The 22,995-nt window shown below is 44.5% G+C and overlaps 1 protein-coding gene across 1 annotated transcript; it reads left to right on the top strand.

Annotated features, from left to right (window-relative positions):
• Window positions 1-1,219: 1,219 nt before the first annotated feature.
• panx2 (pannexin 2) lies at window positions 1,220-15,470 on the top strand. Its single transcript, XM_029634582.2, has 5 exons — window positions 1,220-2,369; window positions 6,479-7,593; window positions 8,318-8,444; window positions 8,680-8,868; window positions 9,669-15,470. Exons 1-5 carry the CDS (start codon window positions 2,141-2,143, stop codon window positions 9,977-9,979), a joined length of 1,971 nt encoding a protein of 656 aa, XP_029490442.1. The 5' UTR covers window positions 1,220-2,140; the 3' UTR covers window positions 9,980-15,470.
• The last annotated feature ends 7,525 nt before the right edge of the window (window positions 15,471-22,995 follow it).

Below are 22,995 nucleotides of genomic sequence, written 5' to 3' on the forward strand. Positions count from 1 at the left end.
AACAGGCCGTGGCTCGGGTTGCTGATGTCCTTGATGACCGCCGTACTAGGCGGTGATCCAGCCCGACAAGATGTTCTCAGTGGTGCATCTGTAAAAGTTTGAGTGTCTAAGAGGCCAAGCCACATTTTTTCAGCCTCCTGAGGTTGAAGAGGTGCTGTTGCACCTTCGTCACCACGCTGTCTGTGTGAAAAGGAACCATTTCAGGTTGTCATTGATGTGCACACCGAGGAACTTGAAGCTTTTGACTCTATCCGCTGCGGCCCCCTCGATGTGCATGGGGGTTTGCTCTCTCTGAATGACCAGAACATGAGCATATGTCATATGACAAACAATAACATGATATAAATCGCAATCTGATAATATTGATTGACATATATATATATATATATATATATATATAAAAATAATCCTTTTTTTTGTTTGGGAATAAACATATGCCCTTGTACTGTGCAGAAAAGCTTTGTAAGGCTTTCCAAGGTCCTCTTTCTCATCATATAGGGTGACTTTTCCCTTCAGACTACTGAGCTACTTACAGACTACTTCTTTCAAATTCTCTAAAAGGTTTACAGCTGCATCATTGAGAGCATCTTGACTGGCTTCATCACTGCTTGGTGTGGCAACAGCACCACCCTTGATCGCATGGGGCTACAGAGGGTGGTACGCACAGCCAAGTACATCATTGGGGCCGAGCTCCCTGCCATCCAGGACCTCTACAGTGCCTTGCGAAAGTATTCGGCCCCCTTGAACTTTGCGACCTTTTGCCACATTTCAGGCTTCAAACATAAAGATATAAAACTGTATTTTTTTTGTGAAGAATCAACAATAAGTGGGACACAATCATGAAGTGGAACGACATTTATTGGATATTTCAAACTTTTTTAACAAATCAAAAACTGAAAAATTGGGCGTGCAAAATTGGTCCAGGGTAGGCTGTTTTTGTCAATAAGAATTTGTTCTTTAACTGACTTGGCTGGTTAAATAAAAAAATATATATATGGATGAACACTGGATGAGACAGCCTTTCAGTTAATTGCCAAATGGTGTACCTGTGTGCTTCTCTGATTATAGAGATTATCCTAACCAGATAACTTACTTCAACTCTTTTTAATGTTCACTAAGCTTGTGTTTTATCTTTTCAGTCTCTTTCTGGAAAAAAAAAAGGGCCAACATTTTGAATGTTTAAATCAAACTAATTGCCAATCTGTCTTTCACAGGAAGAAGGACAGGAGGTATCCCTGTTGCTCTGGGCACGGTACAAACTTACAAACTCATCTGCGAGGAACCACACTCTTTGAGAACTAAGAGAAAGATCATATGTCCTCTCTTCAACCTGACACGCTGTGTGTGGACAAAAGCACAGAATGTACACAGCACAACTGGAACACACTGAAAACCACTGACTGAACCTAACGTCCTTCCTCAATGTTGGAAGAGACAGTCAGAGAGCGTTGTTTGTCCCACTCACTCTCAGTGAACATACCCCAGACTGTCCTGTGTGAGTAAAGGTAGCTAGGAGGACGGGGCAAAAGGTGAGAGGTCCCACTCACAGTCAGTGAACATACCCCAGACTGTCCTGTGTGAGTAAAGGTAGCTAGGAGGACGGGGCAAAAGGTGGGAGGTCCCACTCACAGTCAGTGAACATACCCCAGACTGTCCTGTGTGAGTAAAGGTAGCTAGGAGGACGGGGCAAAAGGTGGGAGGTCCCACTCACAGTCAGTGAACATACCCCAGACTGTCCTGTGTGAGTAAAGGTAGCTAGGAGGACGGGGCAAAAGGTGGGAGGTCCCACTCACAGTCAGTGAACATACCCCAGACTGTCCTGTGTGAGTAAAGGTAGCTAGGAGGACGGGGCAAAAGGTGGGAGGTCCCACTCACAGTCAGTGAACATACCCCAGACTGTCCTGTGTGAGTAAAGGTAGCTAGGAGGACGGGGCAAAAGGTGGGAGGTCCCACTCACAGTCAGTGAAGATCCCAAGACACCCAAGAGGCTATCCATCAAGACCCAGCCATTACTGACTTTACATAGCCTCATAACCAGGTCTGGCCCGGAGACAGCCAGTCCTGTGTGTGTGGAAGTAGCCCAGTGTGTGTGGGTGGAGGTAGCTAGGAGGAGGGGGCGCCAGTTGTCTTCTCAGGCCGGATGCAGAACATCCTCGAGCAGAACTTAGACATGGCCACGGCTCTGCTGGCGGGGGAGAAGCTGAAGGAGCTGATTCTGCCTGGCTCTTCCCAGGATGAGAAGGGAGGCATGCTGGCCGGCCTCATGGTCCAGCTCAAACTAGAGCTACCATTTGACCGCGTCGTCACCATCGGCACCGTCATTATCCCCATCCTGCTTGTCACACTCGTCTTCACAAGGAATTTCGCAGGTCAGTGGGTCGGCCAGACGGCAGATCTGGGTTTAAATACTATTTGAAGTCATTTGAAATACTGTGCTTGATTGAGCTTGTCTGTGGTAATTGAACCAGTAGAATAGTTGCAACAGTACAAACCCCACCCATTTGGCACAGCAGGCAGAGCAGAGCAAACGCTAATAGCATTTAAGATTTAGAGTAGTATTTGAACCCAGGTCTGGCAGAGTGCCCATAGAGGGGGCTGTGACAGTGCTGTGCTGAAAACCCCAAACACACACAGCAGGCTGGGAACGTTCTGTCCTAATGTGTTGTTGTTGACTCATCACATCAGCCTCTCACTTAACACTGAACAAGAGCACAGATACTGTAGTAGTCAGTTGTAGTAGCTTCATGTTATTCATGCTATGACATTGGTATATAGAAAAAACAACAACAAAGGTTGCTCTCACAGACAAAGCCCCAACAACATTGGCATTCAGAATGTCTAACATGCAAGGGTGCTCTATGTTATTTTTATCAGAATTATTGAACACCATAGAGAGACCTGGGGAGTTGAGGGTTAGTATGCAATGTATTTGGTGTTTGATGTGAGAAAGATCAGTGCAGACATTAGGCTGGACCACTCTGGTGAACAGAGAGGGAGAGGAGAGGAAGGTGGGGGCGTAGCTTAATGCTGAGTCAGGCTGTCTGCATAGCAGCACCAACCAGCTGTGACTGAGCATTTCACATAGTGTTGGGCGGAGCCCATTTCTGCATTTTCTGCACTGCTCCTCCCCAAAACTCGAAAACATGGGTCACCCATAGGACTCATTCGATAGGCCGCACACACATCTGAAGTGCCATGGCAGCAACCGATGACAGCAGTGCAATGTGCACAATATTACATTTAAGTACAATGCAATACTTATTGTATTGATGTCCTTGGTTAGTGCCCTCAAATTGTACACACTTATTGTATTGATGTACTTGGTTAGTGCCCTCAAATTGTGCACATTCTGGTGGATTTAACTCTCCTAATATAGGTGGAAGAACAATAAAGAACAATAGAATAAAAGTTGTCAAGCCCGAAAAACAGCCTTTTCACAGACACAGTACTCGTCCCCCAGCCACCTGACTCAGCGCTCTGCACTCAGTGTGCAATGTTGTCATGCTCGGTCCAACACTCATTAAATGAAAGTCACAAGTGCGCCTCAGGGACAGATCTGCCCCTGAACCACCCAGACCTTGGCAGTCGGCAGCCAGCAGCCGAATGGCCTTGCTGCTACCGTGCTCAGCATAACAGGGAAAGAGTGGATGGAATACAAGTGTGGCTTGAAGTGATGCCTCCTCCTCAGTCTCCTCTGCATTCGGTTTTATACCATGAATCAGCACTATCAAATCAAATTGTATTGGTCACATACACATATTTAGCAGATGTTATTGTGGGTGTATCTAAATGCTTGTGTTCCTAGCTCCAACAGTGCAGTAGTATCTAACAATTGACAACATTACACACAAATCTAAAAGTAAAATAATGGAATTAAGAAATATATAAATATTAGGACGAACAATGTCGGAGTAGCATTGACTAAAATACAGTAGAATAGAATACAGTATATAATATGAAATGAGTAAAGCTGTATGTGAACATTATTTTAAGTGACTAGTGTTCTATTATTAAAGTGACCAGTTATTCCATGTCTATGTATATAGGGCAGCAGCCTCTAAGGTGCAGGGTTGAGTAACCGGGTGGTAGCCGGCTAATGATGGCTATTTAACAGTCTGATGGCCTTGAGATACAAGCTGATTTTCAGTCTCTCGGTCCAGCTTTGATGCACCTGTACTGACCTCTCCTTCTGGATGATAGCGGGGTGAACAGGCCGTGACTTGGGTGGTTGATGTCCTTGATGATCTTTTTGGCCTTCCTGTGACATCTGGAGAGCCCTGCTGTTGCAGACGGTGCAGTTGCCATGCCAGGTGGTGATACAGCCCAACAGGATGCTCTCAATTGTGCACCAGTAAAAGTTTGTGAGGGTCTTAGGGGCCAAGCCAAATTTCTTCAGCCTCCTGAGGTTGAAGAGGAACTGTTGCGTCTTCTTCACCACACTGTCTGTGTGGGTGGACCATTTCAGATCGTCAGTGATCTGTATGGCGAGGAAATTGAAGCTTTCCACCTTCTCCACTGCAGTCCAGTCAATGTGGATAAGGGTGTGATTCCTCTGCTTTTTCCTGAAGTACACGGTTGTTGACATTGAGGGAGAGGTTATTTTCCTGGCACCACTCTGCCAGGTCCCTCACCACCTCTCTGTAGGCAGTCTCATCATTGTTGCTTATCAGGCCTACTATGGTTGAGTCGTCTGCAAACTTGATGATTGAGTTGGAGACGTGTGTGGCCACGCAGTCATGGGTGAACAGGGAGTACAGGAGGTGGCTGAGTACACACCCTTGTGGGGCCCCTGTGTTGAGGATCAGTGAAGTGGTGGTGTTGTTTCCTATCTTCACCACCTGGGGGCGGCCCTTCAGGAAGTTCAGGACCCAGTTAGACAGGACCGGATTCAGACCCAGGGCCCTGAGCTGAATGAGGAGCTTGGAGGGTACTGTGGTCTGTATCAGATGGACGAGGCAATCCTTGTCTTCCAGAGATGAATGAAACCTTCAGACATACAGTACCAGTTTTCTCTATGTTTACAGTTTTCTCCATTGTACAATAATAGTGAAGAAATCAAAACTATGAAATAACACATATGGGATCATGTAGTAACCAAACAAGTGATAAACAAATCAAAATATATTTATATTGGAGATTCTCCTTTGCCTTGATGACAGCTTTGCACACTCTTGGCATTCTCTCAACCAGCTTCATGAGGTAGTCACCTGGAATGCATTTCAATTAACAGGTGTGCCTTGCTAAAAGTACATTTGTGGAATTTCTTTCCTTAATGCATTTGAGCCAATCAGTTTTGTTGTGACAAGGTAGGGGTGATATATAGAAGATAGCCTTATTTGGTAAAAGACCAAGTCCATATTATTGCAAGAACAGGTCAAATAAGCAAAGAGAAATGACAGTCCAGTATTACTTTAAGACATGAAGGTCAGTCAATCTGGGAAAATGGCAAGAACTTTGAAAGGTTATTCAAGTGCAGTCACAAACACCAAGCACTATGATGAAACAGGCTGTCATGAGGACCGCCACTGGAAAGGAAGACCCAGAGTTACTTCTGCTGTAGAGGAGAAGGAGCAGAGTAGGTGAATGGAGGATCTCCGCATGTGTGGTTCCCACCGTCCGAAAAGAATGGAAGAGGAGGTGTGATGGTGTGGGGGTGCTTTGCTGGTGACTCTGTCTGTGATTTATTTAGAATTCAAGGCACACTTAACCAGCATGGTTACCATAGCATTCTGCAGCGATACGCCATCCCCTCTGGTATGCGCTTAGTGGGACTATTATTTGTTTTTCAACAGGACAATGACTCAACACACCTCCAGGCTGTGTGAGGGCTATTTGACCAAGAAGGAGATTGATGGAGTGCTGCATCAGATGACCTGGCCTCCACAATCACCTGAGCTCTACCCAATTGAGATGGTTTGGGATGAGTTGGAACGCAGAGGGAAGGAAAAGCAGGCAACAAGTGCTCAGTATATGTGAGAACTCCTTCAAGACTGTTGGAAAAGCATTCCAGGTGAAGCTGGTTGAGAGAATGCCAAGATTGTGCAAATCTGTCATCAAGCCAAAGGGTGGCTACTTTGAAGAATCTGAAATATAACAAATATTTTGATTTGTTTAACACGTTTTTGGTTAGTGGATGATTCCATATGTGTTATTTCATCATTTTCATGTCTTCCCTATTTTTCTACAATGTAGAAAATAGCAAAAATAAAGAAAACCCTTGAATTAGTAGGTGTGTCCAAACTTTTGTCTGGTACTGGATGATGAAATGGATCAATGGTATTTCCCCCCTACATAAGAAACATCAATGGAATGAACATTATTCTTATAAGGACTGACTGTAAAACGTTTGGCAATTCAATTGAACTAATTATATATTCATTTCATTCACTTACTGTAGAGATGACAAACGTCCATAAACATCAGTCATGTTGTAATGTCTCATTATGACAACTAATTCTCTCCATCTTTTCCCTCTCAGAGGAGTCAATCTACTGCTACACGCCTCACAACTTCACCCGTGACCAGGCCCTGTACGCGCGAGGCTACTGTTGGACAGAGCTGCATGACGCCGTGCCCGGGGTGGAGCCTGAACTTCGACCTTCGCTGTTCGAGCACAAGTTCCTGCCCTATGCTCTTCTGGCCTTTGCTGGCATCATGTACATCCCTGCTCTCGGCTGGGAGTTCATGGCCTCCACAAGACTTACCTCCGAGCTCAACTTTCTGCTTCACGAGATAGACAACTGCTACCACCGGGCGGCCGAGGGCCGGGCCCCTAAAATCGAGAAGCAGATCCAGTCTAAAGGACCGGGTATCACTGAGAAAGAGAGACGTGAGATCATTGAGAATGCGGAGAAGGAGAAGAGCCCCGAGCAGAACCTGTTTGAGAAGTACCTGGAGAGACGAGGCCAGAGCAACTTCCTGGCCAAGCTGTACCTGGGTCGCCACCTGGCCATCATCTGCCTCAGCTCCATCCCCATCTCCTACCTGAGCGCCTACTGGCACCGCCAGCGCCAGAACGAGTTCAGCTGTGCCCTGGGGGAGCCTCCAGACACCAGCAGCATCCCAGAGCTGAGGCTCAGCGTCAACTGCAAACTGCCGGCCGTGCAGCTGCAGAGGATCATGGCCGCCGTGGACATCGCCCTGCTGAGCACCATGAACCTCGTCATCCTGGTCAACCTGCTGCACCTGTTTGTGGTGCGCAAGTCCAACTTTGTGTTCGACAAACTGCACAAGGTGGGCATCAAGACGCGGAGGCGCTGGCAGAAGTCCCAGTTCTGCGACATCAACATTCTGGCCATGTTCTGTAACGAGAACCGTGACCACATTAAGTCACTCAACCGCCTGGACTTCATCACCAATGAGAGCGACCTCATGTATGACAACGTGGTGAGGCAGCTGCTGGCCGCGCTGGCCCAGTCTAACCAAGATGTCACGCCCACAGTGAGGGACTCAGGCATCCAGACCCTAGATCCCAATATGGACCCCTCTCTCCTGGGGGTAGGGGAGCTGGGAGGGGAGCCACTGGTCATCAAACGACCACGCAAGAAGATGAAGTGGATCCCCAGCTCCAACCCTCTCCCGCAGCCCTTTAAGGTAGGACCCCATACACTAGGCCTAAATGTTGCCTGTCAAAGGTCTGCATATTTTGGCCACTTATAATAGGCTGGAAACACTATATGTTCGTCTAAAGGTAAATTACACCTAGTAAGTTTATTTATGTTATGACTAATTACCACCACAAGAAAAGAGAAGATTCCAGATTTTAGACCCAAATTAACTTGTTAATCTTGTAATTTGCCCGGCCTCAAGATACCTGTGGATTTCCTTCAGGTTAATACCTGAGGATAATAATGTAAATTATTATAAGCAGTAAAATAGTCTTCACCCACTGTGCTGAAAAACCAAAGTACCACTTACTGTACAGCAATATCAGCGATATTCTTATCAGCGTTTATTGTGAAGACTTGACATGGGCCTTTTCCGATTGAAAGGCTCATAGAGAAATTAGGCTCTCAGCAAGAGATGTGTACTCAATTAGAACTCTCTAAAGGCAGAGAACCTAATCGGTTTCAATCAGAACTAACAATGTTATATCTGTTAAAGGGATTGTTCACTTTTTAAGTTTGAGCTTTTTTGCAAATTTATTAGGGTGATGTCATTTCATCCAAATGCTTTTTAAGTTTGTTAAAACCTGAGGTAACCCTTACTAAGTCGGGGAAAACCTTAGGTAAGGAAAACCTACAAAAAGTGAACTATCCCTTTAATAATCTATTCTTACTTGGGATAATTGTACTAATTGTCCATGTCCATTGTGAAGGAACCTCTGACAATGACGCGTTTGGAGAACAGCGTTAAGCCTGAGAAGCCCAAACTGGTGAGGAGGAAAACAGTGGCAGAGAGCTACGTCGCTCCTTTAAGCAAGAGCACACAGTACTCTGCTAAAGGTACTGTACTGAGAGCAGTGACATTACTGTAGAAAATTAGGGTAAATGAAGGTAACGTTTATGGTTACTCAGAATTTTGCTATAGGACTCTATTTTGTATATTTGACTAAAACATTTGTTTCTGGAATGTCACATGCTGTTCATAAAGTTGTGCAATCTGTGCACGATTCAGTCCCACTGTTGTGTTCCATCTCCGCTGACCATATCTGTTGAATCTGTTGAATGCCGACTGCAGATATGAGCACGCTGGAGAAAAAGCATAGTCGCAACTTTTCCCTGGATGTCCACCCGTACATGCTGACCATCCGCAAGCCCACCAAAGTAGAGACAGTCAGCGCAGAGCCTCTACCCCCAGACCACACCCTGGACTCGGTGTTCATCGAGGGCACACACACCATTGTCCATGTCTCCGCTTCTATCACAGGTAAGATTGCCATGCCTAATCTCAGGAGGGATCTGTCACCAAGGCAACCAAACCATATTCTATATATACTCCTGTGTCCTCTGATTCTGGTTGACGTTTTAGATCAAGGAGAAAAGGGTGAAAAATAGCCAACTAACAGAACACTTCACTTAATGGAATGGTGAGGTTTATTTGCAATATATAGAACCCAGAGTTTTCCTTATAAGCATCCTTATAAGCTACACCAAGATTGCCCAACTGGCGACCCACGGGTGATTTTACTTGGCCCCTCAAGTTTTCTGAGCAAAAACTTCAATAAATAATAATGGTGTGCATAATTTTCATTGTTGGACATAAGACTGTAAAAACACCAGGAAATCAGTGATTTTAATCTTAGAAACCTGTGAAATCAGTGATTGTATACAAATGTAAGCAAGGTTTGAGTTGGTTATGTGTTAGTCAAACATATCTGTTTGGGCTTCTTGCGGTCAATTGGCCCACGGTTGAATGTAGTTGATGATCCCTGGGCTACACTCTTAGAAAAAAGGGTTCAAAAGGGTTCTTTGGCTGTCCCCCATAGGATAACCCTTTTAGGTTCCAGATTGAAACCTTTTTTTTTTACCTGGAACCAAAGGGGTTCCTCAAACTGTTCTCCTATGGGGACAGCTGAAGAACCCTTTTAAGTTCTAGATCACACCTTTTTTTCTAAGAGTGTACAAATAGGCTATAACTAGGGTCTAATATTTTTCCCGGGTTAGGTCATGTGGTCTGGAAAAATTCTGGGCCTGTGTACCGTTCTGTTTTTCTCTCTCTCTCTTTAGAAAAGAAAGATCGCACTCCAGAATCCACCAACACAGTCTTCTCTACAATGACCGTCCCCACCAGCACCTATATGAACGGTGCCACTCCCAGCCCTAACCCACCATTTCTCGCTGACCGCCACCTTATAGAACCCCTGATCGAGCAAGAGGAGCCTGAAGATGCCCAGCCTGCAGTCTTCACTCGGATCCCTTCCCACCAGCTGCTCAGTATGCATCAGCTACTCAGTATGGAGGAAGAGGAGGCTAGAGGCCAGGGGGCCAGACTGTCTGAGAGACCCGGGGGGGAACTGATCTCTGCTGGGGAGTGTTGAGGAGGAGACACACACATCCCATCCCACCTATAGCCAAAAGCCACATTGTAACCTTAACCCCTAGTTATGCTGTGCTCATACCTCACTACTCCTCTGGTGAAGGCACTGAGTGTGAGTGCTGATGGTGCTGAACCAGAATTTTTAGCTGGAGTGTTGAAGATTTAACAAGATGGAGCATAAGAGAGGATAGTGGTTCAATGTGTTCTGATCTACCCATAGTCATCTGACTGCTGTTACTCTCTCCACACATGAAGACTTCGGTGAAATGCACACAGGAGCATTACCTTTGTAGATCCTGCACAGTTGAATGGAGCATTTGTTGGTCATGTTCTTCACTTGGAGAGGAAGCAGCTCTTAATGAAAAAGATAAGAAAGAGAATAGGGAAGACATACGGTTTGAAACTTTTTAAACACATTTTAGAAAAGCACACAATCTATAGTCCATTCGGAAAGTAATCAGGGCCATTCACTTTTTCCACATTTTGTTACGTTACAGCCTTATTCTAACATGGATTAAATAGTTTTCCCCCATCAATCAACACACAATACCACATAATGACTAAGCAAAAACAGGTTTTTTTTTAAATTTTGCAAATGTTTAAAAAAAAGATGGAAATATCACATTTACGTACACTACCGCTCAAAAGTTTGTGGTCACTTAGAAATTTCATTGTTTTTGAAAGAAAAGCACCTTGTTCTGTCCATTAAAAATAAGATCACATTGATCAGAAATACAGTGTAGACATTGTTAATGTTGTAAATCACACCTGACTATTGACTATTGTAGCTATTGTAGCTAATGACTATTGTAGCTGGAAACGGCTGATTTTTAATGGAATATCTACAGTTGAAGTCGGAAGTTTACATACACCTTAGCCAAATACATTTAAACTCAGTTTTTCACAATTCCTGACATTTAATCCTAGTAAAATTCCCTGTTTTAGGTCAGTTAGGATCACCACTTTATTTTAAGAATGTGAAATGTCAGAATAATAGTAGAGACAATCATTTATTTCAGCTTTTATTTCTTTACATACACTAAATTTGTATTTGGTAGCATTGCCTTTAAAATGATTAACTTGGGTCAAACATTTTGGGTAGCCTTCCACAAGCTTCCTACAATAAGTTGGGTGAATTTTGTCCCATTCCTCCTGACAGAGCTGGTGTAACTGAGTCAGGTTTGTAGGCCTCCTTGCTCACACACGCTTTTTCAGTTCTGCCCACAAATGTTCTATAGGATTGAGGTCAAGGCTTTGTGATGGCCACTCCAATACCTTGACTTTGTTGTCCTTAAGCCATTTTGCCACAACTTTGGAAGTATGCTTGGGGTCATTGTCCATTTGGAAGACCCATTTGCAACCAAGCTTTAACTTCCTGACTGATGTTGCTTCAATATATTCATATACTTCTCCTTTCTCATGAAGCCATCTATTTTGTGAAGTGCACCAGTTCCTCCTGCAGCAAAGCACCCCCACCACATGATGCTGCCACCCCCATGTTTCACTGTTGGGATGGTGTTCTTCGGCTTGCAAGCCTCCCCCTTTTTCCTCCAAACATAACGATGGTCGTTATGGCCAAACAGTTCTATTTTTGCTTCATCAGACCAGAGGACATTTCTCCAAAAAGTACGCTCTTTGTCCCCATGTGCAGTTGCAAACCGTAGTCTGGCTTTTTTATGGTAGTTTTGGAGCAGTGGCTTCTTCCTTGCTGAGTGGCCTTTCAGGTTATGTCGATATAGGACTCGTTTTACTGTGGATATAGATACTTTTGTACCCGTTTCCTCCAGCATCTTCACAAGGTCCTTTGCTGTTGTTCTGGGATTGATTTGCACTTTTTGCACCAAAGTACATTCATCTCTAGGAGACAGAACGCGTCCTGAGTGGTATGATGGCTTCGTGGTCCCATGGTGTTTATACTTGCGTACTATTGTTTGTACAGATGAACGTGGTACCTTCAGGCATTTGGAAATTTCTCCCAAGAATGAACCAGACTTGTGGAGGTCTACAATTTTGTTTTCTGAGGTCTTGGCTGATTTATTTTGATTTTCCCATGATCTCAAGCAAAGAGGCAGTGAATTTGAAGGTAGGCCTTGAAATACATCCACAGGTACACCTCCAATTGATTCAATGGTGTCAATTAGTCTATCAGAAGCTTCTAAAGTCATTACATAATTTTCTGGAATTTTCCAAGCTGTTTAAAGGCACAGTCAACTTAGTGTATGTAAATGTCTGACCCACTGGAATTGTGATACAGTAAAATAATCTGACTGTAAATAATTGTTAGAAATTATTTACAGACAGAGATGTGCTAACCGACTTGCCAAAACTATAGTTTGTTAACACGAAATTTGTGTGTCATTGAAAAATGAGTTTTAATGATACCAACCTAAGTGTATGTAAACTCCTGACTTCAACTGTACATAGGCGTATAAAAAACCATTTTACAATTATGTTAGCACAGCTGAAAACTGTTATCCTGATTAAAGAAGCAATAAATCTGGCTTTTAGACTAGTTGAGTATCTGGAGCATCAGCATTTGTGGGTTCGATTACAGGCTCAAAATGGCCTTTCTTCTGAAACTTGTCAGTCTGTTCTTGTTCTGAGAAATGAAGACTATTCCATGCGAGAAATTGCCAAGAAACTGAAGATCTCGTACGACGCTGTGTACTACTCCCTTCACAGATCAACGCAAACTGTCTCTAATCAGAATAGAAAGAGGAATGGGAGGCCCCACTGCACAACTGAGCAAGAGGACGAGTACAGTAGAGTGTCTAGTTTGAGACACAGACGCCTCAAGTCCTCACCTGGCAGCTTTATTAAATAGTACCTTCAAAACACCAGTCTAAACGTCAACGGTGAAGAGGCAACTCTGGGATGCTGGCCTTCTAGGCAGAAAAAGCCATTTCTCAGACCGGCCCATAAAAATAGAAGATTAAGATGGGCGAAAGAACACAGATACTGGACAGAGAAAGATTGGACAAAGGTGTTATGGACAGACAAATCTGTGTTTGGGGTGTTCAGATCACAAAGAACATTCGTGAGACGCAAAAAAAATATGAAAAGATGCTGGAGGAGTGCTTGACGCCAACTGTCAAGCATGGTGGAGGCAATTTGATGGTCTGGGGGTGCTTTGGTGATGGTAAAGTGGGAGATTTGTACAGGGTAAAAGGGATCTTGAAGAAGGAAGGCTATCACTCCATTTTGCAACGCCATGCCATACCCTGTGGACGGCGCTTAATTGGAGCCAATTTCCTCCTACAACAGGACAATGACCCAAAGCACAGCTCCAAACTTTGCAAGAACTATTTAGGGTATTCTGTCTCTAATGGAGTGGCCAGCAGTCACCGGATCGCAACCCTATTGAGCATATGGTACGTAAGAAGTGCCCATCAATCCAATCCAATTTGTGGGAGGTGCTTCTGGAAGCATGGGGTGAAATATCTTCAGATTACCTCAACAAATTGACAACTAGAATGCCAAAGGTCTGCAGGGCTGTAATTGCTGAAAATGGAGGATTCTTTGACGAAAGCAAAGTTTGAAGGACACAATTATTATTTTAATTAAAAATCATTATTTATAACCTTGTCAACGTCTTGACTATATTTCCTATTCATTTTGCAACTAATTTCATGTATGTTCTCATGGAAAACAAGGACATTTCTAAGTGACCCCAAACTCTTGAAAGCTAGTGTAATTATTCAGACCCATTACTCAGTACTTTCTTGAAGCACCTTTGGCAGAGGTTACAGCCTCGAGTCTTCTCGGGGATGACACTGCAAGCTTGGCACACCTGTATTTGGGTAGTTTCTCCCATTCTTCTCTGCAGAGCCTCTCAAGCTCTTTCAGATCGGATGGGGAGTGTTGCTGCACAGCTATTTTCAGGTCTCTCCAGAGATGTTTGATCTGGTTCAAGTCTGGGCTCTGGCTGGGCCACTCAAGGACATTCAGAGACTTATCCCAAAGCCACTCCTGCGTTGTCTTGGCTGTGTGCTTAGGGTCGTTGTCTTGTTGGAAGGTGATCCTTCGCCCCAGTCTGAGGTCCTGGGCACTCTGGAGCAGGTTTTCATCAAGGATCGGGCTGTACTTTGCTCTGTTCATCTTTCCCTCGATCCTGACTAGTCTCCCAGTCCCTACCGCTGAAAAACATTCCCACAGCATGATCAAGGATGCCAAACAGTCACATTTTGGTTAAATTAGCCGTTTTGAATACAAAATAGTTTGCCTTCGTGATTTGTGTAGATCCTTATGAGAAACGTTTTGGCGGGGGTGATGCACGTTTGGAGCAACACTGGCTGTATCCAAGGCTCAGCCAATCGTTCACATAACAACATGCTGCAGCACGCGACTGAAGAGAGAACCAATTAGCTAGTTACAGCATCAGCGCGCGCTCTGGAAAGACAACGGAGAGCGGAACGGCAGCTCATTTACAGCATCGCGTCCCCTGACCGATAACGAAGAGGTAAGTGAGAAGGTGATGAAGCGTACTTCATGAGCTGTAACCGAAAAACAACTGGCATTTCGAAAGTTTGAGGTGAGGGAGAAAGTGTGGTAGAACATGTATTGTTAGCATTGTTAAGTATCTTATTAGCTGGATCGAATTCTCTGTTAGCTAGCCAGAGAAATGGTGAGCAACATTAGCCAATTTAACTGATCAAATCATTGAGTTTATGGTGTGAAAATTAATGTTAACGGTAGCTAATGTTACAACATCAGATGAGCTAACTTTAGTGACCTAACCAATTCGCTCTAGTATTACCTGGTAACGTTATACAACTTCTTGCCATTCCTCAAGTTATAACATGTTAGTTGCCCACTGGACCCTGGTAATATGTGTGAGTAGTTAACTAGCTAACGAACTAACTACTAACTGTGAACTAATGTTTTCTCTATACAGTATGTGGTTAATTTTCAGAATGAGAGAATTAGGTGAAAATGAGGCATTGCTTGTTATACAAGTGCATTCAGGGATCAAGTGAAGCTGGAGCTAGGCCTGGCTTAAGCTGGATGCCACTATAGAGGTGAAAGGAACACCACACACTTTCCTTCTTTCTCATTCTTTCAATACAGTGGATAAAAAGGGGTATGCCAGGTGTACTCTCTGCCTGAAAGAGCTCACTTCTGCCAACAAAGAGTATCATGCTCTGTGGACACATTGTAGAACAGATGTCCACAGGCAGAAAGTGTACAATGTAGTAATGTACAGTGTAGCCCAATATATTGCTTTTGTTGTGTTGAACTTGACAGTAACACTTGTGTGTAGGTGAGGGGGGATTATTCGGTCACGGCCGGCTGCGACAGAGCCTGGACCCGAACCAGGATCTCTAGACCACTTCGCCACTCGGGAGGCTGCTTTCTGTTCCTTTTTTTGAAAATCTGTGAGTTAGGTTCACATTAACCACTTTTTATTTTACACACAGAGACTGATCATGTAGATCATATTATTTGTTGTTTAATTAGTTAAAACCTGCATTTCCCCCTACCAGGGATAAAAATTTAAAAAAGTTTCAGTGCCAAAAAGAAAGTGTCACTTTTTTGGGCCCTTAACCGGTTTGCTTCCATGCATGATGCTGCCACCACCACCTTGCTTCACCGTAGGGATGGTGCCAGGTTTCCTCCAGATGTGACGCTTGGCATTCAGGCATAAGAGTTCAATCTTGGTTTCATCAAACCAGAGAATCCTGTTTCTCCTGGTCTGAGTCCTTTAGGTGCCTTTTGGCAAATTCCAAGCAGGCTGTCATGTGCCTTTCACTGAGGAGTGGCTTCCGTCTGGCTGCAGAGATTGTTGTCCTTCTGGAAGGTTTTCCCATCTCCACAGAGGAACTCTGGTGCTCTGTCAGAGTGACCACCGGGTTCTTGGTCACCTGCCTGACCAATTCCCTTCTCCCCCGATTGCTCAGTTTGGCCGGGCGACTAGGTCTAGGAAGAGTCTTGGTGGTTCCAAAATTCTTCCATTTAAGAATGATGGAGATCACTGTGTTCTTGGGGACCTTCAATGCTGCATACATGTTTTGGTACCGTTCCCCAGATTTGTGCCTCGACCCGATCCTGTTTCTGAGCTCTGAGGACAATTTCTATGCCCTAATGGCTTGGTTTTTGGTATGACATGCGCTGTCAACTGTGGGACCTTATATAAACAGGTGTGTGCCTTTCCAAATCATGTCCAATCAATTGAATTTACCACAGGTGGACTCCAATCGAGTTGTAGAAACATCTCAAGGATGATCAATGGAAACAGGATGCACCTGAACTCAATTTTGAGTCTCATAGCAAAGGGTCTGAATACTTACATTTACATTTAAGTCATTTAGCAGACGCTCTTATCCAGAGCGACTTACAAATTGGTGCGTTCACCTTATGACATCCAGTGGAACAGCCACTTTACAATAGTGCATCTAAATCTTTTAAGGGGGGTGAGAAGGATTACTTTATCCTATCCTAGGTATTCCTTAAAGAGGTGGGGTTTCAGGTGTCTCCGGAAGGTGGTGATTGACTCCGCTGTCCTGGCGTCGTGAGGGAGTTTGTTCCACCATTGGGGGGCCAGAGCAGCGAACAGTTTTGACTGGGCTGAGCGGGAACTGTACTTCCTCAGTGGTAGGGAGGCGAGCAGGCCAGAGGTGGATGCACGCAGTGCCCTTGTTTGGGTGTAGGGCCTGATCAGAGCCTGGAGGTACTGAGGTGCCGTTCCCCTCACAGCTCCGTAGGCAAGCACCATGGTCTTGTAGCGGATGCGAGCTTCAACTGGAAGCCAGTGGAGAGAGCGGAGGAGCGGGGTGACGTGAGAGAACTTGGGAAGGTTGAACACCAGACGGGCTGCGGCGTTCTGGATGAGTTGTAGGGGTTTAATGGCACAGGCAGGGAGCCCAGCCAACAGCGAGTTGCAGTAATCCAGACGGGAGATGACAAGTGCCTGGATTAGGACCTGCGCCGCTTCCTGTGTGAGGCAGGGTCGTACTCTGCGGATGTTGTAGAGCATGAACCTACAGGAACGGGCCACCGCCTTGATGTTAGTTGAGAACGACAGGGTGTTGTCCAGGATCACGCCAAGGTTCTTAGCGCTCTGGGAGGAGGACACAATGGAGTTGTCAACCGTGATGGCGAGATCATGGAACGGGCAGTCCTTCCCGGGAGGAAGAGCAGCTCCGTCTTGCCGAGGTTCAGCTTGAGGTGGTGATCCGTCATCCACACTGATATGTCTGCCAGACATGCAGAGATGCGATTCGCCACCTGGTCATCAGAAGGGGGAAAGGAGAAGATTAATTGTGTGTCGTCTGCATAGCAATGATAGGAGAGACCATGTGAGGTTATGACAGAGCCAAGTGACTTGGTGTATAGCGAGAATAGGAGAGGGCCTAGAACAGAGCCCTGGGGGACGCCAGTGGTGAGAGCGCGTGGTGAGGAGACAGATTCTCGCCACGCCACCTGGTAGGAGCGACCTGTCAGGTAGGACGCAATCCAGCGTGGGCCGCGCCGGAGATGCCCAACTCGGAGAGGGTGGAGAGGAGGATCTGATGGTTCACAGTATCGAAGGCAGCCGATAGGTCTAGAAGGATGAGAGCAGAGGAGAGAGAGTTAGCTTTAGCAGTGCGGAGCGCCTCCGTGATACAGAGAAGAGCAGTCTCAGTTGAATGACTAGTCTTGAAACCTGACTGATTTGGATCAAGAAGGTCATTCTGAGAGAGATAGCGGGAGAGCTGGCCAAGGACGGCACGTTCAAGAGTTTTGGAGAGAAAAGAAAGAAGGGATACTGGTCTGTAGTTGTTGACATCGGAGGGATCGAGTGTAGGTTTTTTCAGAAGGGGTGCAACTCTCGCTCTCTTGAAGACGGACGGGACGTAGCCAGCGGTCAGGGATGAGTTGATGAGCGAGGTGAGGTAAGGGAGAAGGTCTCCGGAAATGGTCTGGAGAAGAGAGGAGGGGATAGGGTCAAGCGGGCAGGTTGTTGGGCGGCCGGCCGTCACAAGACGCGAGATTTCATCTGAAGAGAGAGTGGAGAAAGAGGTCAGAGCACAGGGTAGGGCAGTGTGAGCAGAACCAGCGGTGTCGTTTGACTTAGCAAACGAGGATCGGATGTCGTCGACCTTCTTTTCAAAATGGTTGACGAAGTCATCTGCAGAGAGGGAGGAGGGGGGGAGGAGGATTCAGGAGGGAGGAGAAGGTGGCAAAGAGCTTCCTAGGGTTAGAGGCAGATGCTTGGAATTTAGAGTGGTAGAAAGTGGCTTTAGCAGCAGAGACAGAAGAGGAAAATGTAGAGAGGAGGGAGTGAAAGGATGCCAGGTCCGCAGGGAGGCGAGTTTTCCTCCATTTCCGCTCGGCTGCCCGGAGCCCTGTTCTGTGAGCTCGCAATGAGTCGTCGAGCCACGGAGCGGGAGGGGAGGACCGAGCCGGCCTGGAGGATAGGGGACATAGAGAGTCAAAGGATGCAGAAAGGGAGGAGAGGAGGGTTGAGGAGGCAGAATCAGGAGATAGGTTGGAGAAGGTTTGAGCAGAGGGAAGAGATGAGGATGGAAGAGGAGAGAGTAGAGGGGGAGAGAGAGCGAAGGTTGGGACGGCGCGATACCATCCGAGTAGGGGCAGTGTGGGAAGTGTTGGATGAGAGCGAGAGGGAAAAGGATACAAGGTAGTGGTCGGAGACTTGGAGGGAGTTGCAATGAGGTTAGTGGAAGAACAGCATCTAGTAAAGATGAGGTCGAGTGTATTGCCTGCCTTGTGAGTAGGGGGAAGGTGAGAGGGTGAGGTCAAAAGAGGAGAGGAGTGGAAAGAAGGAGGCAGAGAGGAATGAGTCAAAGGTAGACGTGGGGAGGTTAAAGTCGCCCAGAACTGTGAGAGGTGAGCCGTCCTCAGGAAAGGAGCTTATCAAGGCATCAAGCTCATTGATGAACTCTCCGAGGGAACCTGGAGGGCGATAAATGATAAGGATGTTAAGCTTGAAAGGGCTGGTAACTGTGACAGCATGGAATTCAAAGGAGGCGATAGACAGATGGGTAAGTGGAGAAAGAGAGAATGACCACTTGGGAGAGATGAGGATCCCGGTGCCACCACCCCGCTGACCAGAAGCTCTCGGGGTGTGCGAGAACACGTGGGCAGACGAAGAGAGAGCAGTAGGAGTAGCAGTGTTGTCTGTGGTGATCCATGTTTCCGTCAGTGCCAAGAAGTCGAGGGACTGGAGGGAGGCATAGGCTGAGATGAACTCTGCCTTGTTGGCCGCAGATCGGCAGTTCCAGAGGCTACCGGAGACCTGGAACTCCACGTGGGTCGTGCGCGCTGGGACCACCAGATTAGGGTTACTTATGTAAATAATGTATTTATGTTTTTATGTTTCATAAATTTGCAAAAATATCTATAAAAATAACTGTTTTTGCTTTTTCATTATGGGGTATTGTGTGTAGATTGACTATAAAAAAATTTTTTTCAAAACTTGAAACATCTGTGCCATTGTGTTGTGTGACAAAACTGCATATTTTAGAGTGGCCTATTATTGTCCCCAGCACAAAGTGCACCTGTGTAATGACCATGCCGTTTAATCAGCTTCTTGATATGCCACACCTGTCAGATGGATGGATTATCTTGGCAAAGAAGGCATGTTCACTAACAGGGATGTAAACATATTTGTGCACAAAATTTGAGTGAAAAAAGCTTTTTGTGCGTGCGTATGGAAAAATTCTGTCATCTTTTATTTCAGTTCATGAAACATGGGACCAACACTTAACATGTTGCGCTTATTTTTGTTCAGTATAGAATTCCATAAAGACTGCTTCACCAACAGCCACATTATGAAAACATGTTTATAAAACATTCATACTATTGCTTATGGTCCCTCTATCGAAGTGTACTGAAAGCCAATGCAATATACTTTTAAAAAATCTGCACTGCAATATATGCAAAATATCACATCATGTTGTTTGTGGCAATAATGTTTTAAGCTCACATGTTTAAAAATGTTTACATACTATAAATAATCTATAGACTGTATGTAGCCCTATCTCAGTTGTTGTGTGCTCACACATAAATATTCCATTAGTTAATCAGTGTCATTTGACCATACAGAAGACAGAGAGAGGAGGCTAAGTGAGAACGCACCTACCTTATAGAAGACTGGGCTCCTTAAAGGTGCAATATGCAACTTACGTTTTACCATTTGCACATTTAGCCCTGAAGCAAAAAAAAAAAAAAATGGTTGCATTCATTTAAGTTCCCATATAAACAAGTGCATGGGCAGTACTTTTGACTGGGAATGAAAGTTACAGATTGCACCTTTTAAAGTACTTTTGACTGGGAATGAAAGTTACAGATTGCACCTTTTAATGGGTTCCTCTCACACCACTAGTGCACTTATTAGGTAAGGTTCGCTGATCCATCCACAAGGGAAGTCATAGGATGGATTTTTGTGTGTTAACAAAAATGTCAAATTCAGAAACATCTTCACTTTAATTAATATAGGCAAGCATATGCATTATTGCCAACATTCAAGTTAAAATCTCCATGCTATGGATCTACGAAAGGTATTCCAAACCTGCCACCTCTCAACGTCAGTAGAAGTGACTGTTTTCATGACCTTTCAATGTGCAGTGGTCTTTACGCCAGCACTGCATTTCAACTGAAACCTGGACTCAATCAAGGAGAGTGCTGGACATTACAGTCATATCCAGCTCTTCTTGTGGAAGTTATGAAGAATAAGGGAAGTTATACGTAGATATAGAAAGCATTGTACACAATAAAATGCACAGCATCTGAATGCTTTGCTTTTGACTGTCCTACCTTTTCACCATAGGCCTACGTTGCCACGCGCCACCACATTGAGAGCAACAACAGCACCCCATGTCCAATGCCACGTCAGTAAGACTTGGTTATTGTGGTTGATCATTACTCACCAAAAACAATGCCCCCTGAAGTTAACGAATGAGAAGTAGAGTACTGTAGTTAGTAGAATTGTTATTAGCATATAATAGCACCTTTCATTAGGTATGATGCAGTTAACAAGGGGGGGGTGTAGCAACCACCATCAATCGTATATCTGAGCAATTGGTAACCTAAACTGAACAGTGATGGCAGAACAATCTACAACAAGCATGTATTCTGAATGAACACACTGAGGATTCCTTAATGCTGTGAATCTGTCATCTTGGGCAATAAAACATGTCTGTATAAAAGGGCCATATGATGTGCATGTAAAATATATTAGAAACCTTAGAATATCTCATTGGTATCTGACAAGAGGAAGGCTTAGAACACTTATAATACAAATGTTTTACTTACACAGTTTGTGACAATGCAAAGTTCACTTTCAAATGAGATACATGTGTTGTTATGTTCACAGTCTAACATGCACTAAATACATGGTTTGGGAAACTACCTGCCTGGGTATGCTACCTAACAAGATATTATTTATGACCAGTGGTTAGCACACTATCCCCTTGATGTACTTAGCACACTAATGCATTCAAAAGCACTTTAAATATGTAGCACAAGTTTATGAGTGTGAGCATGTCGATAGAGCAGTGCTCCTCACTGTTTTTATGGGTTGGGGACCTCAGATTGGGTGAAGAAAGTTTTGTTCCTGGAGGCTCTGTCTGGGTAGATCTCCTTGGGCACATATCTATGAACAGTTTATCCACCCAAAATCCTAGTCCAAGTAAAACAGGTGAAAGATACAAAACTACTTCTTGAGGCAATGTTGGGTGGTGTTTCTGGTGACGGAGTCAAAAGTTGTTTGTGACTGTATGATGTAGTCTGTGTAATAAAAGTTTTTTGTTAAGATAAAAGTTGAACAAGAGTTCCTTGTATAAATGTTTTTGCAATTAATAGCATATGCATATAAATATAATTATATGGCCGTTGGTTTGCAAAACAAAATAATAAGAACTACAAATCTATATTACCACCAGTAGTGTAAAGTACTTAAGTAAAAATACTTTAAAGTGCTACTTAAGCATTTTTTTAAGGTATCTGTACTTTACTTTACTATTTATATTTTTGACAACTTTTACTTTTACTCCACTACATTCATAAAGAAAATAATGTACCTTTTACTGCATACATTTTCCCTGACACCCAAAAGTATGTGTTGCATGTTCAATGCTTAGCAGGACAGGCTTATCAAGAGAACATCCCTGGTCAAATCAAATTGTATTTGTCACATGCGCCGAATATAACAGGTGTAGACTTTACAAGCCCTTAACCAACAATGCGGTTTTAAGAAAAATAAGTGTTAAGTAAAAAATAGATAAGTAAAAACAAAAAAAAGAAAGTAACAAGTAATTAAAGAGCAGCAGTAAAATAACTGTCACACCCTGGCCATAGAGAGGCTTTTATTCTCTATTTTGGTTAGGCCAGGGTGTGACTAGGGTGGGGATTCTAGTTTCTTTATTTCTATGTTTTCTATGTCTATGTTTTGGCCAGGTATGGTTCTCAATCAGGTACAGCTGTCTATCGTTGTCTCTGATTGGGAATCATACTTAGTCAGCCTCTTTTGCCACCTTTGTTGTGGGTAGTTGACTTTGTTAGTGGCCTGTATAGCTGAAGTAAGCGTCACGGTTGTGGCCGTATTCTTTGGTTTGTTGGTGACATTTATAAATAAAAAGAAATGTACGTTCACCATGCTGCACCTTGGTCTGGTCGTTCCACCCTGACGACGTTCGTGACAATAACAAGGCTATATACAGAGGGTACTGGTACAGAGTCAATGTGTGGGGGCAGTGGTTTGTGGAGGTAATATGTACATGTAGGTAGAGTTATTACAGTGACTATGCATAAATAATAAACAGGACAAAGAGTAGCAGCAGCGTAAAAGATGCGGGGGGGCAATGCAAATAGTCTAGGTAGCCACTTGATTAGGTGTTCAAGACTCATATGGTTTGGGGGTAGAAGTTGTTAAACCTTTTGGACCTAGACTTGGCGCTCTGGTACCGCTTGCCATGCGGTAGCAGAGAGAACAGTCTATGACTAGGGTGGCTGGAGTCTTTGACAATTTTTTGGGCCTTCCTCTGACACTGCCTGGTATAGAGGTCTTGGATGGCAGGA

The sequence above is a fragment of the Oncorhynchus nerka genome, linkage group LG25 (genome assembly GCF_034236695.1).
Source record: "Oncorhynchus nerka isolate Pitt River linkage group LG25, Oner_Uvic_2.0, whole genome shotgun sequence".
In the NCBI taxonomy this organism is placed as follows: Eukaryota; Metazoa; Chordata; class Actinopteri; order Salmoniformes; family Salmonidae; genus Oncorhynchus; species Oncorhynchus nerka.